Source organism: Tachyglossus aculeatus, unplaced genomic scaffold (genome assembly GCF_015852505.1).
Source record: "Tachyglossus aculeatus isolate mTacAcu1 unplaced genomic scaffold, mTacAcu1.pri SUPER_30, whole genome shotgun sequence".
Classification (NCBI taxonomy): domain Eukaryota; kingdom Metazoa; phylum Chordata; class Mammalia; order Monotremata; family Tachyglossidae; genus Tachyglossus; species Tachyglossus aculeatus.
In genome coordinates, this window is record NW_024044837.1 from 1,918,681 (window position 1) to 1,934,146 (window position 15,466).

The 15,466-nt window shown below is 48.4% G+C and overlaps 1 protein-coding gene and 1 non-coding gene across 2 annotated transcripts; both read left to right on the forward strand.

Annotated features, from left to right (window-relative positions):
- Positions 1-7,768: 7,768 nt before the first annotated feature.
- LOC119921781 (olfactory receptor 1571-like) lies at positions 7,769-14,596 on the forward strand. Its single transcript, XM_038741824.1, has 5 exons — positions 7,769-7,846; positions 9,503-9,652; positions 9,734-9,831; positions 9,895-9,964; positions 13,745-14,596. Exons 1-5 carry the CDS (start codon positions 7,769-7,771, stop codon positions 14,594-14,596), a joined length of 1,248 nt encoding a protein of 415 aa, XP_038597752.1.
- LOC119921861 lies at positions 8,001-8,138 on the forward strand. Its single transcript, XR_005448600.1, has one exon. It is a non-coding gene; the product is annotated as a small nucleolar RNA SNORA7 (small nucleolar RNA).
- Positions 14,597-15,466: the final 870 nt, after the last annotated feature.

Genomic DNA, 15,466 nt, shown 5'->3' on the forward strand with positions numbered 1-15,466 from the left:
CTTCTCAGCACCTAAGCATCATTAGATGCATACTATGTGCCAAACATTATACTAAGAACTCGGGGTAAATATAAGATAATCGGAATCAGATAACAGATGGGCAGTCTCACGTGGGACAAGGACTGTGTCTGAGCTGATTATCTTCTATCAATCAATCAATCAATCATATTTATTGAGCGCTTACTGTGTGCAGAGCACTGTACTAAGCACTTGGGAAGTACAAGTTGGCAACATATAGAGACAGTCCCTACCCAATGGGTTCACAGTCTAAAAGGGGAGACAGAACAAAACCAAGCATACTAACAAAATAAAATAAATAGAATAGATATGTACAGGTAAAATAAATAAATAAATAGAGTAATAAATATGGACAAACATATACACATATATACATATATATACATATATCTACCCTAACATCTAGTACACTGAAATAACACAGTAGGCATTATTTAAAGCAGATTCACAATGAAGGGACATTGCAGGGAGCTTACACTGTATAATTGGCCTTTTGCGCACCAACTACTTAAAGATGTCTTCCTGTTTGACTCTTCTACACAAAAAAATTAATGGCAAAAGGGTTTCTACACTGTGAGCCCGTTTCAAGACTGTGAGCCCGTTGTTTGGTAGGGATTGTCTCTATCTATTGCCGAATTGTACTTTCCAAGCATTTACTACAGTGCTCTACATACAGTAAGAGCTCAGTAAATATGATTGAATGAATGACCCCTCACAGTAGAGATCTCTGTGGCAGAGCACTGGCTTGGAAGTCAGAGGTCGTGGGTTCTAATCCAGGCTCCACCACTGATCAGCTGTGTGACTTTAGGCAAGTCACTTGACCTCTCTGTGCCTCAGTTACCTTATCTGCAAAATGGAGATCAAGGCTGTGAGTCCCATGAGGGACAACCTGATTACCATGTATCTATCCCAGCTCCTAGAACAGTGTTCGTCACATAGTAAACACTTAAATGCCACCTTTATCCTTATTGCTGAATGGGCAAGGTTGGCCACTGCTCTTTAAGTCAGCTGCTGAGACAAATTTACTGACACCCTAAACCTATTTCAAGGTGAAATGTGCTGAAAGGTGTAAACTACACTTCCTTCAATCCATTTCCTAATCGTTATTAGGATGTGATGCTGGACTTTGCAGGGAATGTAAATTATGGATATGCATATAAGTGCTGTAGGGTTGAGGGTGAGGTCAATATCAATTTCCCAAAGGTAACAAATCCAAGTGCACAGACTATGCAGAAGAGAGAGGAAGCCAGGGAAAAGAAGGCTTAATCAGGGAAGGCCCCTATGTGGATGACTCCCTGTTCTATCTCTCTAATCCTGACCTCCCACTTCTGACTTCCAGGCCCATGGTTTTTCCCCTAAACCATGATGCCTCCCCCAGAGCAGCATTCTAATCTTGGTTCTGTTCCTGGGTTCTAATCCCAAATTTCCTCTTGCCCCTAAGACAGCTCCACTTGAATGTCCCACCTGCACCTCAAGTTCAACGCGTTCAAAACTGAATGCCTCACCTTCCTTCATATAGTCCCTCCTTCTCCATCTCCTCCTAATTCTCTCTCTCTGCCAGTAACTTCATCTCCCCCTCCCTGTTCCCAGAAGCTGGCTGCTTTGCCATGATCCTTAACTTCCTCATTCCATTTCAATTCTCACACCATTCTCTTTCTAAATCCTGACACTTCTTCCTCCACATTTCCTGAATCCACCCTATCCTCTCCATCAACGTTGGTCCAAGCCTGCTAATCCTACCCCAGCAAGACTACATAAGGTATCAGCCTCATCACTGCTATTCCTGATTCAAGCTCTCCCCTTCTCCAGCCCATTCTCTACACTGCTACATGGATCATCTTTTTTCAGCACCACGCAGCACACCAAGCCAACCTTGTTCACTTTAAATTTATCCGTTCCTGTCTTAACTCAGCCCTCTCCTCTGCCAGGCAGAAATATTTTTCCTCCGTTATTGACACACATGCCCATCACCCCCGTCAGCTCTTCCGTACATTTACCTCCATTCTCAGGCCTCCTGTTCCTCCCGCTCCTTCATCCCTCACCCCCAACAATCTGGCCTCCTACTTCATTGGTAAAATTTAAACCATCAGGTCTGAGCTCCCCAAAGTCACCCTACCCCTTCTCCATACCCCCTTCTCAACCTTCTCTGCTACTCTCCCATCCTTCCCAGCAGTATCTTCAGATGAGATCTCCTCCCTCCTCTCAAGTGCCACTCCATTTACCTGTGCTTCAGACCTAGTTCCATCTCATCTTATGGAAACTCTCAACATTTCCCTCCTCCCCTCCTTAACTTCCATCTTCAACCACTCAATCTCCACTGGTTCCTTCCCCTCTGCCTTCAAACATGCCCACGTCTCCCCCATCCTAAAAAAAAAACCTCTCTTGATCCCACTGCCCCTTCTTGTTATTGCCCTATCTCCCTCCTACACTTCCTTTCCAAACGCTTAGAATGAGTCGTCTATATTCACTGCCTCGAATTCCTCAATTCCAACTCTCACCTGGGTCCCCTCCCATCTGGCTTCTGTCCCCTACACTCCACCAAAACTGCCCTTTCAAAGGACACCAATGACCTCCTTCTTGCCAAATCCAATGGCTCCTACTCTATCCTAATCCTCCTCTACCTCTCAGCTGCCTTGGACACTGTGGACCACACCCTTCTCCTCATCACGCTATCCAATCTTGGCTTCACAGATTCCATCCTCTCCTGGTTCTCCTCTTCTCTCTCCGGCCATTCATCCTCAGTCTCTTTCGCGGGATCCTCCTCCTTCTCCCATCCCCTTACTGTAGGGATTTCTCAAGGGTCATATCTTGGCCCCCTTCTGTTCTCTATCTACACTCACTCCCTTGGTGAACTCATTCGCTCCCACGGCTTCAACTATCATCTCTACGCTGATGACACCCAAATCTACATGTCCACCCCTGCTCTCTCTCCCTCCCTCCAGGCTCGTATCTCCTCCTGCCTTCAGGACATCTCCATCTGGATTCTGCCCTTCATCTAAAACTCAACAAGTCCAAGACTGAGCTCCTTATCTTCCCTTCCAAACTCTGTCCTCTCCCTGACATTCCCATCACTGTAGATGGCACTACCATCCTTCCCGTCTCACAAACCCGCAAACTTGGTGTCATCCTCGACTCCACTCTGCCATTCACCCCACACATCCACTCCGTCACCAAAACCTGCCGGTCTCCCCTCCACAGCATCGCCAAAATCTGCCCTTTCCTCTCCATCCAAACCGCTACCTTGTTGGTTCAATATCTCATCCTATCCCGACTTGATTACTGCATCAGCCTCCTCTCTGATCTCCCATCCTCCTGTCTCTCCCCACATCAGTCTATATTTCACTCTGCTACCCGGATTATCTTTCTACAGAAATGATCTGGGCATGTCACTCCCCTCCTCAAAAATCTCCAGTGGTTGCCTGTTGACCTACGAATCAAGCAAAAACTCCTCACTCTTGGCTTCAAGGCTGTGCATCACCTCGCCCCCTCCTACCTCACCTCCCTTCTCTCCTTCTAGAGCCCAGCCCACACCCTCCGTTCCTCTGCCGCTAACCTCCTCACTGTGCCTTGTTCTCACTTGTCCCACCGTCGACCCCTGGACCACATCCTTCCCCTGGCCTGGAAAGCCCTCCCTCCACACATCCACCAAACTAGCTCTCTTTCTCCCTTCAAAGCACTACTGAGAGCTCACCTTCTCCAGGAGGCCTTCCCAGACTGAGCTCCCTTTTTCATCTCCTCCTCCACCACCCTACCTCTTTCCCCTCCACACGGCACTTGTATATATTTGTAGATATTTGTTAATCTATTTATTTTACTTGTACATATTTACTGCTGCATTTAGTTTATCAATGATTTGCTTATGCCGTCATCTACCGCCCCTCCAGCCCCACCTCCAACTTCTTTAACGATTTTGACCCCTTCCTCACCTTCCTTCTCTCCTTTTCCATGCCCAATCTGTTCCTCGGAGACTTCAACATCCACATGGATATCCCTGATGACTCCTCTGCCGCCCGCCTTCTATCTCTCCTTGACGCTGCCAACCTCTTGCTCCACCCCACCTCACCCACTCACCAACTTGGTCATATCCTCGACCTCATCATCTCCTACTGCTGCACTGTGTCCACCCTCACCAACTCGGAAATCCCTCTCTCTGATCATAATCTTCTCACCTGCCTCCTCACTCACACTCCTTTCCCCTTTAAATCCATATTACTCCCTCACAGAGAGCTCTGCTCTCTTGATCCCATCCATCTTTCTGAGCGCCTCAAACCCCACCTCGCTTCCCTCTCCTCTCTACCCAGTCTTAACGATCAGATTACTGCTCTCAACTCTACCCTTTCTACTCAGCTAGACTCACTCACTCCCCTTTCCCGTCTCCGCTCTCTTACTACTAACCCACAGCCCTGGATCACTGCCACTGTCTGCCTCCTTCGCTCTTATGCTCGAGCTGCCGAACGCTGCTGGCGAAAGTCTAAAAACCATGCCAACCTCGTTCACTTCACGTTTATCCTTTCCTGCCTTAACTCAGCCCTCTCCTCTGCCAGACAAAACTATTTCTCCTCCCTTATTGACACTCATGACCATCATCCCCGTCAGATCTTCCGTACATTCAACTCCCTTCTCAGGCCCCCGGTTCCTCCCCATCCTCCTTCCCTCACCTCCAACGATCTGGCCTCCTACTTCATTAACAAAATTAAATCCATCAGGTCCGACCTCCCCAAAGTCACGCCCACCTCTTCTGCAACCCCCCGGCTCTCAATACTCTCTGCTACTCTCCCATCCTTCCCAGCAGTATCCTCAGAGGAGCTCTCCTCCCTCGTCTCAAGTGCTACTCCGGCCACCTGTGCTTCTGACCCAATTCCCTCTCATCTCATGAAATCTCTCACTCCAACCCTTCTCCCCTCCTTAACTTCCATCTTCAACCGCTCACTCTCCAGTGGTTCCTTCCCCTCTGCCTTCAAGCATGCCCATGTCTCTCCCATCCTAAAAAAACCCTCTCTTAACCCCACCTCACCTTCTAGTTACCGCCCCATCTCCCTCCTACCATTCCTTTCCAAACTCCTTGAACGAGTCGTCTACACGCACTGCCTCGAATCTCTCAACACCAACTCTCTCCTCGACCCCCTCCAGTATGGCTTCCGTACCCTACATTCCACGGAAACTGCCCTCTCAAAAGTCACCAATGACCTCCTGCTTACCAAATCCAACGGCTCATACTCTATCCTAATCCTCCTCGACCTCTCAGCTGCCTTCGACACTGTGGACCACCCCCTTCTCCTCAACATGCTATCCAACCTTGGCTTCACAGACTCTGTCCTCTCCTGGTCCTCCTCCTCGTCTTATCTCTCCGGTCGTTCATTCTCAGTCTCTTTTGCAGGCTCCTCCTCCCCCTCCCATTCCCTTACTGTGGGGGTTCCCCAAGGTTCAGTTCTTGGTCCCCTTCTGTTCTCGATCTACACTCACTCCCTTGGTGACCTCATTCTCTTCCACGGCTTCAACTATCATCTCTACGCTGATGACACCCAGATCTACATCTCTGCCCCTGCTCTCTCCCCCTCCCTCCAGGCTCGCATCTCCTCCTTCCTTCAGGACATCTCCATCTGGAAGTCTGCCCGCCACCTAAAACTCAACATGTCCAAGACTGAACTCCTTGTCTTCCCCCCCAAACCCTGCCCTCTCCCTGATTTTCCCATCACTGTTGACGGCACTACCATCCTTCCCGTCTCACAAGCCCGCAACCTTGGTGTCATCCTCGACTCCGCTCTCTCATTCACCCCTCACATCCAAGCCGTCACCAAAACCTGCCCGTCTCAGCTCCGCAACATTGCCAAGATCCGCCCTTTCCTCTCCATCCAAACTGCTACCCTGCTCGTTCAAGCTCTCATCCTATCCCGTCTAGACTACTGCATCAGCCTTCTCTCTGATCTCCCATCCTCGTGTCTCTCCCCACTTCAATCCATACTTCATGCTGCTGCCCGGATTGTCTTTGACCAGAAACGCTCTGGGCATGTTACTTCCTTCCTCAAAATATCCAGTGGCTACCAATCAATCTGTGCATCAGGCAGAAACTCCTCACCCTCGGCTTCAAGACTCTCCATCACCTCGCCCCTCCTACTTCACCTCCCTTCTCTCCTTCTACAGCCCAGCCCGCACCCTCTGCTCCACTGCCGCTAATCTCCTCACCGTGCCTCGTTCTCGCCTGTCCCGCAGTTGACACCCGGCCCACGTCATCCCCCTGGCCTGGAATGCCCTCCTTTTGCCCATCCGCCAAGCTAGCTCTCTTCCTCCCTTCAAGGCCCTACTGAGAGCTCACCTCCTCCAGGAGGCCTTCCCAGACTGAGCCCCTCCCTTCCTCTCCCCCTTGTCCCCCTCTACATCTCCCCATCTTACCTCCTTCCCTTCCCCGCAGCACCTGTATATATGTATATATGTTTGTACATATTTATTACTCTATTTATTTATTTATTTTACTTGTACATATCTATTCTATTTATTTTATTTTGTTAATATGTTTGGTTTTGTTCTCTGTCTCCTCCTTCTAGACTGTGAGCCCACTGTTGGGTAGAGACTATCTCTATATATTGCCAATTTGTACTTCCCAAGCGCTTAGTACAGTGCTCTACACACAATAAGCGCTCAATAAATACAACTGATTGATTGATTGATTATACCTACAATTCAATTTATTCTGACAGTTTTGACACCTGTCTACATGTTTTGTTTTGTTGTCTGCCTCCCCCTTCTAGACTGTGAGCCCATTTTTGGGTAGGGACCGTCTCTATATGTTGCCAACTTGTACATCCCAAACGCTTAGTACAGTGCTCTGCACACAGTAAGTGCTCAATAAATACGATTGAATGAATGAATGAACACCTCTTCACACCTCAAAAATCTCCAGTGGTCATCCTTCTCCTTCTGCAATAAATGGAAATCCTTGCCATTAGCTTGAAAGCTCTACACCATCTTACGTGTCATCTCTCTTCACCTGCTACTTCCCAACTTCCTGAGCCTTCTTGGTAACCTCTGCCACTATACAATGTCCTAAAAAAAGAATCCCCAATCCAGGGTGCAAGGGTCTAGTCAAACACAATGGCTAACAAAGAGCTATCTCCTGAAGAATTTCTCTGCTCTTTCCCAGTAGCACGGCTCTGGGTACAGTGGAGTCTGGCAGGGTCAGAATCCCCCGTCCAGCACTGGAATTAGATGGAGTTCAATTGCTTAGTGAAACAAAATTGGATTAGGAATGTATAATTGAAGGTGTGTGGGTAACCTTGTAGAGACCTCGGAGCTTAGAACATAATAAGCATTTAATAAGCACTACAACTGTTGTGAAATAGTTTTGTTAAGAGGTAGAATTTTCACTTTTATTGGAACAAACTAACTCAGCTCCCTTTCTGCAAATGATTTTGCACAAATAAAATCGGGGTACTTCTAAAACAAATCCCTACCACTGATACAAACTGTGAAAGAAATGGAAAAGGGTAGAATTGTTTTAAAAAAATGATGCCAAGGTGTTTTCTTATCCATAACAACTAAACATCAAAGTTACGATTTGAAAGTATTTGCTACAATGTGATAAAAATAAAAAACCATCATAGGAGTTGGGGAGGAGCAACCTACAGGTGAGATGACAAATTGCAGAATTTGTAGAAAGTGAAACTCTGAAAAACCCATCAATTAACTTTTCTCAAAGGGAGAAACAGTGACAAAGGCTGGAAATTGACAAAAAAGATGAATACTTAGTCGGGTTATGGTTGAAGTGTCATTGTTCATGAAGGGCAGAGATAGCGACAATAAAGACTCATTGTTGACCAAATCCCACACCACTGTGAGGAGGGGACACCTAATGACACTCGATGATGGAAGAGTCAAGCCAAACAAAAGGAAATGTAAGAAATTCCTGCAGAAATCAAACAGGTTCAAATGGGATTTTTACTAAATTTACGGATGTTATGGATTTATGGAAAGGTGAGGGATAGTGGCCCCTCTCAGGATCGAACCTGGAGAGTTTCCAGTACTCTACCAGTTTCAGCTGTGGGAGGGAGAGTCAAGCAGAGACCTATCCATTCCATTCCTAGCTTGGGCAGTGGCTAGCGAGTGGAAGACTATCTGCTACAAGTCAAAATTCACCCATGCTGGGCAGCAGTGACGTGGGATAGAGTTGAGGGTAGAAAATAGATTTTATTGTGCACAAGGCGGCAATGGTAAACCACTTACGGATTTTTACCAAGAAAACGCTGGATGCACTACCAGAATGATTGCAGATGCAGAGCGGGCCATTCTGGAAGACACGTTCCCATGGTGTTGCTATGGTTCGGAAACGACTCAAAGGCATAAGGCAAGATAAGAGGGATAGTGGAAGGTTCAGGAAAGGATTAAGAAGGCATCCATTCATGGAAGGTCATTGGAGGGAGCACACTAGTGTTGATAGACGGTACATCCCAGTAAAGCAAATAATAATAATAATAATGGTATTTGTTAAGCGCTTACTATATGCAATGCACTGTTCTAAGCACTGGAGGGATACAAGGTGATCAGGTTGCCCCACGTGGGGCTCACAATCTTAATCCCCATTTTACAGATGAGGTAACTGAGGCACAGAGAAATGAAGTGACTTGCCCAAAGTCACCCAGCTGACAAGTGGCACTGCCGGAACTAGAACCCATGACCTCTGACTCCCAAACCCGGGCTCTTTCCACTGAGCCATGCTGCTTCTCTGCATAGTGTACTTTCGGCACAGGGGGAAGGAGGCACTGTCAGAGACAGAATTTTGGGATTTGGGCACCATTGTCCTGAAACAATAATGGTATTTCTCAGGTTGTTAGATAAGAATGCTGCCCAAGGCTCACTCTCTCCCGGGCAGAGGTTACAGTGGTAGTGCAGTGTAGGATTCTGGGTAGATTCCTGGCTTATTCTACCTCTCTTCAGAGGGGTGAGGAGACTGGTCATTGTTGTCCCTTGGTCTGTGCTGAGAGATTATCACGAGTCGGCCTGAGGGATATAATCACTGAGCTTCAGGGACGGCTGTCCAGGAGACCCTAGGAGATTCATTCATTCATTCTTTCATTCATTGAACCGTATTTATTGAGTGCTTACTGTGTGCAGAGAACTGTACTAAGAGCTTGGAAAGTACAATTTGGCAATAGCGTCAATCCCTGTCCACACCAAGTTTACAGTCCAGAAGGCAAAATGGTATTTGCTATGTCCTTGCTATGTGCCAAGCACTGTTCCAAGCCCTGAGGTAGATACACGGTAATCAGGCTGTCCCACATGGGACTCACAGTCTTAATCCCCATTTTACAGATGAAGTAACTGAGGCACACAGAAGTTAAGTGACTTGCCCAAAGTCTCACAGTCGATAAGTGGCGGAGCTGGGATTAGAACCCATGACCTCTTTCTGCTATGTCTTTGCTCTTTCCACTCAGCCACGCTAAACTGTCCCCAATAAGATTACATTATCATTTCCAGATATCTCCCTCAGCAGAGCCAAGAGGGGCCAGGACAGAAACCAGAAGCTGAGTGTTTGTTTGTCTCTAACAAGGAGCTCAGGGAGCCATGGCGTGTGGGTCCCAAGGGCCCAGAGACTCTTGAAAATAGTCCTGCCATGAGCCTCTTTCCCGTCCGCACTGCCCTCGTGAGTGAAGAAACAGTGCTCCTGCCTGGTACCCTGCAGTCCTGTGTCCCTCTTCCCACTCAGCCACATCAATTGTTCTAGGAGTTCCCCATCACAGAGTTCATCCCCCGAGGGTACAGAGGAGGTGGACAGCTTATGCAAATTACATTGCCCAACCGACCTCAAGACAACCTGCACAGGTAAGGTACCTCCCCACAAGCCACCCACGGGAGGAACCCGCACATGTTACCCACCCCTGACAGGAGAACTTCAGCCTTCATGTTACTACTCCGATATCGGGACTACAGCCTATCTCAAATCCACTCCTCGATGGTAAGGCACGGGGTTTGGGCATCCTGAGAGTGGCGTATGTGGCCTCATCGTCCCGGTGACGGCCATAGTGGCCAGGTCTCCCGGGTGGAAAGTGGAGCCCGGACCCCTGTCCCTGACAGCCAGGGCCTGGGGAGGGGGCTGGGAGAAGGGCATGTCTCTGGGGGAGGCAAAGACCCCCATTAACTTTCCACTGGAGTGTGGATCCTCACCTCGATCTTCCACAGGCTCTTCCTCTCTATTATATGTTACTGACCACATTTAGGGGAGAAGCTAACAGCCACATGCCTGGGCTGGGTGCTCCAGACTGGGTATGAGGATCTGCTCTTCCTTACTTGAAATGCCAAGCCTTCCATGTTCGGGGTGGAACATGCTCAGACCCTGCTCAGTTGAAGTCACAGAACACCCAGGGACTTGTTGTCTGGGGGTTCTAAATGAAGGCAAGTTCAACCCATCACCAATCTATCAACCAATCATAGAAGCAGTGTGACTCAGTGGAAAGAGCCCAGGCTTTGGAGTCAGAGGTCATGGGTTCAAATCCCGGCTCTGCCAATTGCCAACTGTGTGACTTTGCGGAAGTCACTTAACTTCTCTGGGCCTCAGTTACCTCATCTGTAAAATGGGGATTAAGACTGTGAGCCCCCCGTGCAACAACCTGATCACCTTGCAACCACCCACCCCAGAACTTAGAACAGTACTTTGCACATAGTAAGTGCTTAATAAATGCTATCATTATCATTACTATTATTATTATTATTTATTGACCGCTTACTGTGTACAAGGCACTGTACTAAGCACTTGGGAGGGTACAGCCCAGCAATATAACACATATATTCCCTGCCCACAATGAGCTTACAGTCTAGTCGGGGAGACAGACATTAATATAAATAGATAATAATAATACGGATGATGGTATTGGTTAAGCGCTCACTATGTGCAAAGCACTGTTCTAAGATACACATTCCAGCCACCCTTGCTTTCAGATCACTGACAGAGAAGGGAAGGGCTTCCAAGTGTGGGATGGTGTCTGTCACAATGACCTTTTTTCTACAAAAGCCACCTGGCTCACCTGATTGTGTGTCTGCATTATAATCATCATCATCATCATCATCATCATCATCAACTGTATTTATTGAGGGTTTACTGTGTGCAGAGTACTGTACTGAACCCTTGGGAGAATACAATACAACGGAGTTAGCAAAACAAGTCAATAGTGTGCAGTGCATCTTCTCCTGCGGCCCCTGCTGCAGAGGATGGAGAAAGTTCAGGGAGGGCCAGAGGTCGTTGAAGGTCAGCAGCTTGAGCCATGCAGCAGGAGTCAGGGACTCGTGTGCCAGAGACTGGGTACACAGGGGAGCTCTGTTCTAGCGGTATCTGCTGGCTACAGCGTGACAAATGATGCCTGGGCTGGGTTTCCATGGCACTTTTGTCTATCAGTCTGGATGCCATCTGAAGGGGGTTGTGGTGGTGCTGCCCTCTGCGAGTTTGTGGTATTGCCCTTGGAGTTTCTTGGCTAAAATCCAACAAGTCTCCCTTGATCCCTACCAGGCCTAATAACAACCTGCCCGAACCACGATGTTTCACCACCAAAACTGGAGGTCACCATGGCAACTTTGTTCACTTAAACTTTATTGTTTCCTGCCTCTCCTCTGCCAGGCAAAACTATTTTTCTTCAATTATGGACACCCATGCCCTTCACGCCTTTCAGCTGTTCTGGACATTTAACTCTCTCCTCAAGCCTGCTGTTCCTCCCCCTCCTCCATCCCTCTCCCCCAACAATCTGTCCACCTACATCATTACAAAAATTAACACCTCAGGTCTGAGCTCCCCAAAGTCACATCTCCACCTTCGCCATCTCCCCTGGCTCTCAAGCCTCTCCTCTCCTCTTCCATCCTTTCCATCAGGATCTTCAGAGGAGATCTCCTCCCTCCTCTCAAGTTCCACCCCCTTTATCTGTGCTTCGGACCCCATTCCCTCTCATCTTATAAAAACTCTCAGCCTTTCATTCCTCCCCTCCTTAATTTCCATCTTCAACTGCTCACTCTCCAACGACTCCACTCCCTCTACCCACGCCTCACCCATCCTAAAAAACCCTCTATTGACACCACTGCCCCTTCCAGTTATCGCCCTTTCTTTCCTACCCTTCCTTTATAAACTCCTAGAGCAAGTTGTCTACACTCGCTGCCTCGAATTTCTCAACTCGAACAATCTCCTGGACCCCCTCCAATCGGACTTCTGTTCCCTCCACTCCACCGAAACTGCGCTCTCAAACGTCACCAATGACCTCCTTCTTGCCAAATCCAATGGCTCCTACTCTATCCTAATCCTCCTCGATCTCCCAGCTGCCTTTGATTCTGTAGACCATCCCTTTCTCCTCAACACATTATCCAACCTTGGCTACACGGACTCCGTCCTCTCCTGGTTCTCCTCATCTCTCTGCCCATTCATTCTCAGTCTCCTTCACGGGCTCCTCCTCCCCCTCCCCCTCCCATCCCCTAACTGTAGGGTTCCTCAAGGGTCAGTTCTTGGTCCCTTTCTGTTCTCCATCTCTACTCACTGCCTTGGTGAACTCATTCGCTCCCACGGCTTCATCTATCATCTCTACGCAGAAGACACCCAAATCTACATCTCCTCCCCTGTTCTCTCTCCCTCCCTCCAGGCTCGTATCTCCTCCTGCCTTCAGGACATCTCCACCTGGATGTCCGCCCGCCACCCAAAACTCAACATGTTCACTCTTGAAAGAGATCTGGCTTCACTCCTGAAATGGTTGGGTGGGTGGAGGGGAAACTACTGTAGCGACTGGACCACCCCCTGCAGACGCCAGAACCCTCATTCTTATGGGAACTCCACACACGAGGAAGACAAACAAGGCTGGGAGCGAGGATTGGGCTGAGCGTTGCAGAAATAAGTGTGCTGAGCTTAAAAAGAAAGCAAAAGTAAACTAATTGAGAATTCATAAGTAAGGAGTTGGGGGGGGGCATTTGCTAAGAGTAGGGTGCAGGGCAGCTGTGAGCACCGTAAAGCCCATCAACAGTATCCAGCAATTCATTCATTCAGTCGTATTTATTGAGCGCTTACTGTATGCAAAGCACTGTGCTAAGTGCTTGGGAAGTACAGGTTGGCAACATATAGAGACGGTCCCTACCCAACAGTGGGCTCACAGTCTAGAAGGGGGAAGCAATATTTTTTCGGCAACAAAATGAGATAGGCCCAAGTTTTTCTCCTTAATACTAAGTTGGCTTGGCCTGAGAATTGGCATGAGATTCCTTGGAGAAGGCTCAGGAGAGAGCCTGAGGGGCCACTGATGATGGGCTCCGAGTCTCTGATGGGGTGTTCCATGGAGAATGAAGAGTAGCCAGACCGGGAGAGCCCAGTGCTGTGCCTGGGGGTGGGGTGGAAATAGAACCCGGTGCACCTTGTGTGGACACAAACACGGGCCCAGGAAGGGTGGACCCAGGACCCCAGGAAGGTTGGAGTGTGTGAGCAGGAGAATCTCAGGTGAACAAATACTCCAGCCAGAACCCAGCCCTCCAAACCACATTTCCAATAAAGCTGGGGAGATGTCTGAAATCGAGCAGGAGGGGTCTCTCCACTGATTGCCCTGCGCTGCCCCGGCACACACACATTAACCTGCATAAAACCTAGACTGAGTCTGAATCAGGATGTGATTGCTCCACCATGCCAATCGCATGCTATATCTCCACCAGCAGATCCTCCAGCCCCATGGAGAAGGGAAACCAAACCAGCATCACGGAATTCCTCCTCCTGGGACTATCCGACCAGGTGGAGCAGTGGCAGCTCCTCTTGGTGCTGTTCCTCTGGTTGTACCTTCTCGGCATTGTGGGGAGCCAGCTCATCGTCCTGGCCATCGACTCTGACCCACACCTGCACACCCCCATGTACTTCTTCCTCACCAACCTCTCCCTAGCCGACATCTCCTTCCTGACCCACGACAAATCCATATCCTACGCTGGCTGCCTGGCGCAAATGTACTTCTTCATTCTGTTTGGAGGTCTGGACCACTTTCTCCTCACTGGGATGGCATATGACCGTTACGAGGCCATATGCCAGCCCCTCCACTACACCACCATCATGAGCCCACGGCTCTGTAGCCTATTGGTTGCTGGATCCTGGATCGTCAGTTCCCTCCATGCCCTGACACCCACCCTGTTAGTGGTTCGCTTATCCTTCTGTTCCAATCGTGAAATTCTTCACTTCTTCTGTGAGCTTTACCAGATCCTCAAGCTTTCCTGTTCTAGCGTCGTCATCAATGAACGAATTCTGCTTGTCTTTGCAGTAGTGACTGGTGTAGGACCTATATTTGGCCTCCTGTTCTCTTACATTCGCATCATCTCCACCATATTGAGAATCCCATCTGCAGGGGGAAGGTGGAAAGCTTTCAGCACCTGTGGCTCTCACCTGTCCGTGGTCTCCTTATTCTACAACACCATTCTTGGAACCTACCTTTGTCCAACATCTACCCAAGCATTCAGTAAGGGCTCGATAGTATCTGTGCTGTACACAGTGGTCATCCCCACAATGAATCCCTTCATCTATAGCCTAAGGAACAAGAACATGAAAGAGGCCCTGAGAAATACATTCAACAGGAAAAGTGTCTTCTTTCGAGGGTTCTGACTTGCAGAGTAACCTGAAGCTTATTTTCTGAGAAAGTTTAGCCAGCTCTCATAGATCACATACTTTTTATTATGTACAATTTTGTTTTGTTTGTTTTTTGTAAGGAGTCCATTCCTAGTGAGAGTTTACCATCCTCCATTATGGTCAACAATATTCTGTTGTCCAAAGAAACAGTGTGGTCTAGTGGAAAGATCAGGGATGTGGGAGTCAGAGAACCTGGATTCTAATCCCGGGTGATCACTTGTCTGCTGTGTGACTTTGGACAAGTCACTTAACTTTTCTGTGCCTCAGTTCCCTTATCTGTAAAATGAGGATTCAGTACATGTTCTCCTGCCTACTGAGACTGTGAGCCCTACATGAGACCTAATCATCTTATATCTACCCCAGCTCTTAGTCCAATGCTTGACACATAACTTAACCTATACCATTATTATTAGGGAAGCAGCATGGCCTGGTGGAACTAGCATGGGCCTGGGAGTTGGAAGACCACGGTTCTAATCCTGCCTCTGCCACTTGTCTGCTGTGTGACCTTGTGCAAGTCACTTAACTTTTCTGCGCCTCATTTACCTCATCTAGGAAATGGAGATTAGGACCGTGAGTCCCTTATGAGATGGGGTTGTGTCCAACTCGGTTATCGTGCATCTACCCCGCAATTGGTACAGTGCCTGACACATGGTCAGCACTTAACAGATACCATTTCAAATAGAATATCTTCTGGGATATCTCCCTAAGCAAAGCCCTGTAGGGAGACCAGGCACTGAGAGTTTGTTCGTATCTAACAAGGAGCTGGGGGAGCCATAACCTGTGGGGCCTGAGGGACCAGAGACTCCTGCAAATAGTCCTGCCATAAGCTCCACTCACACGAGCACT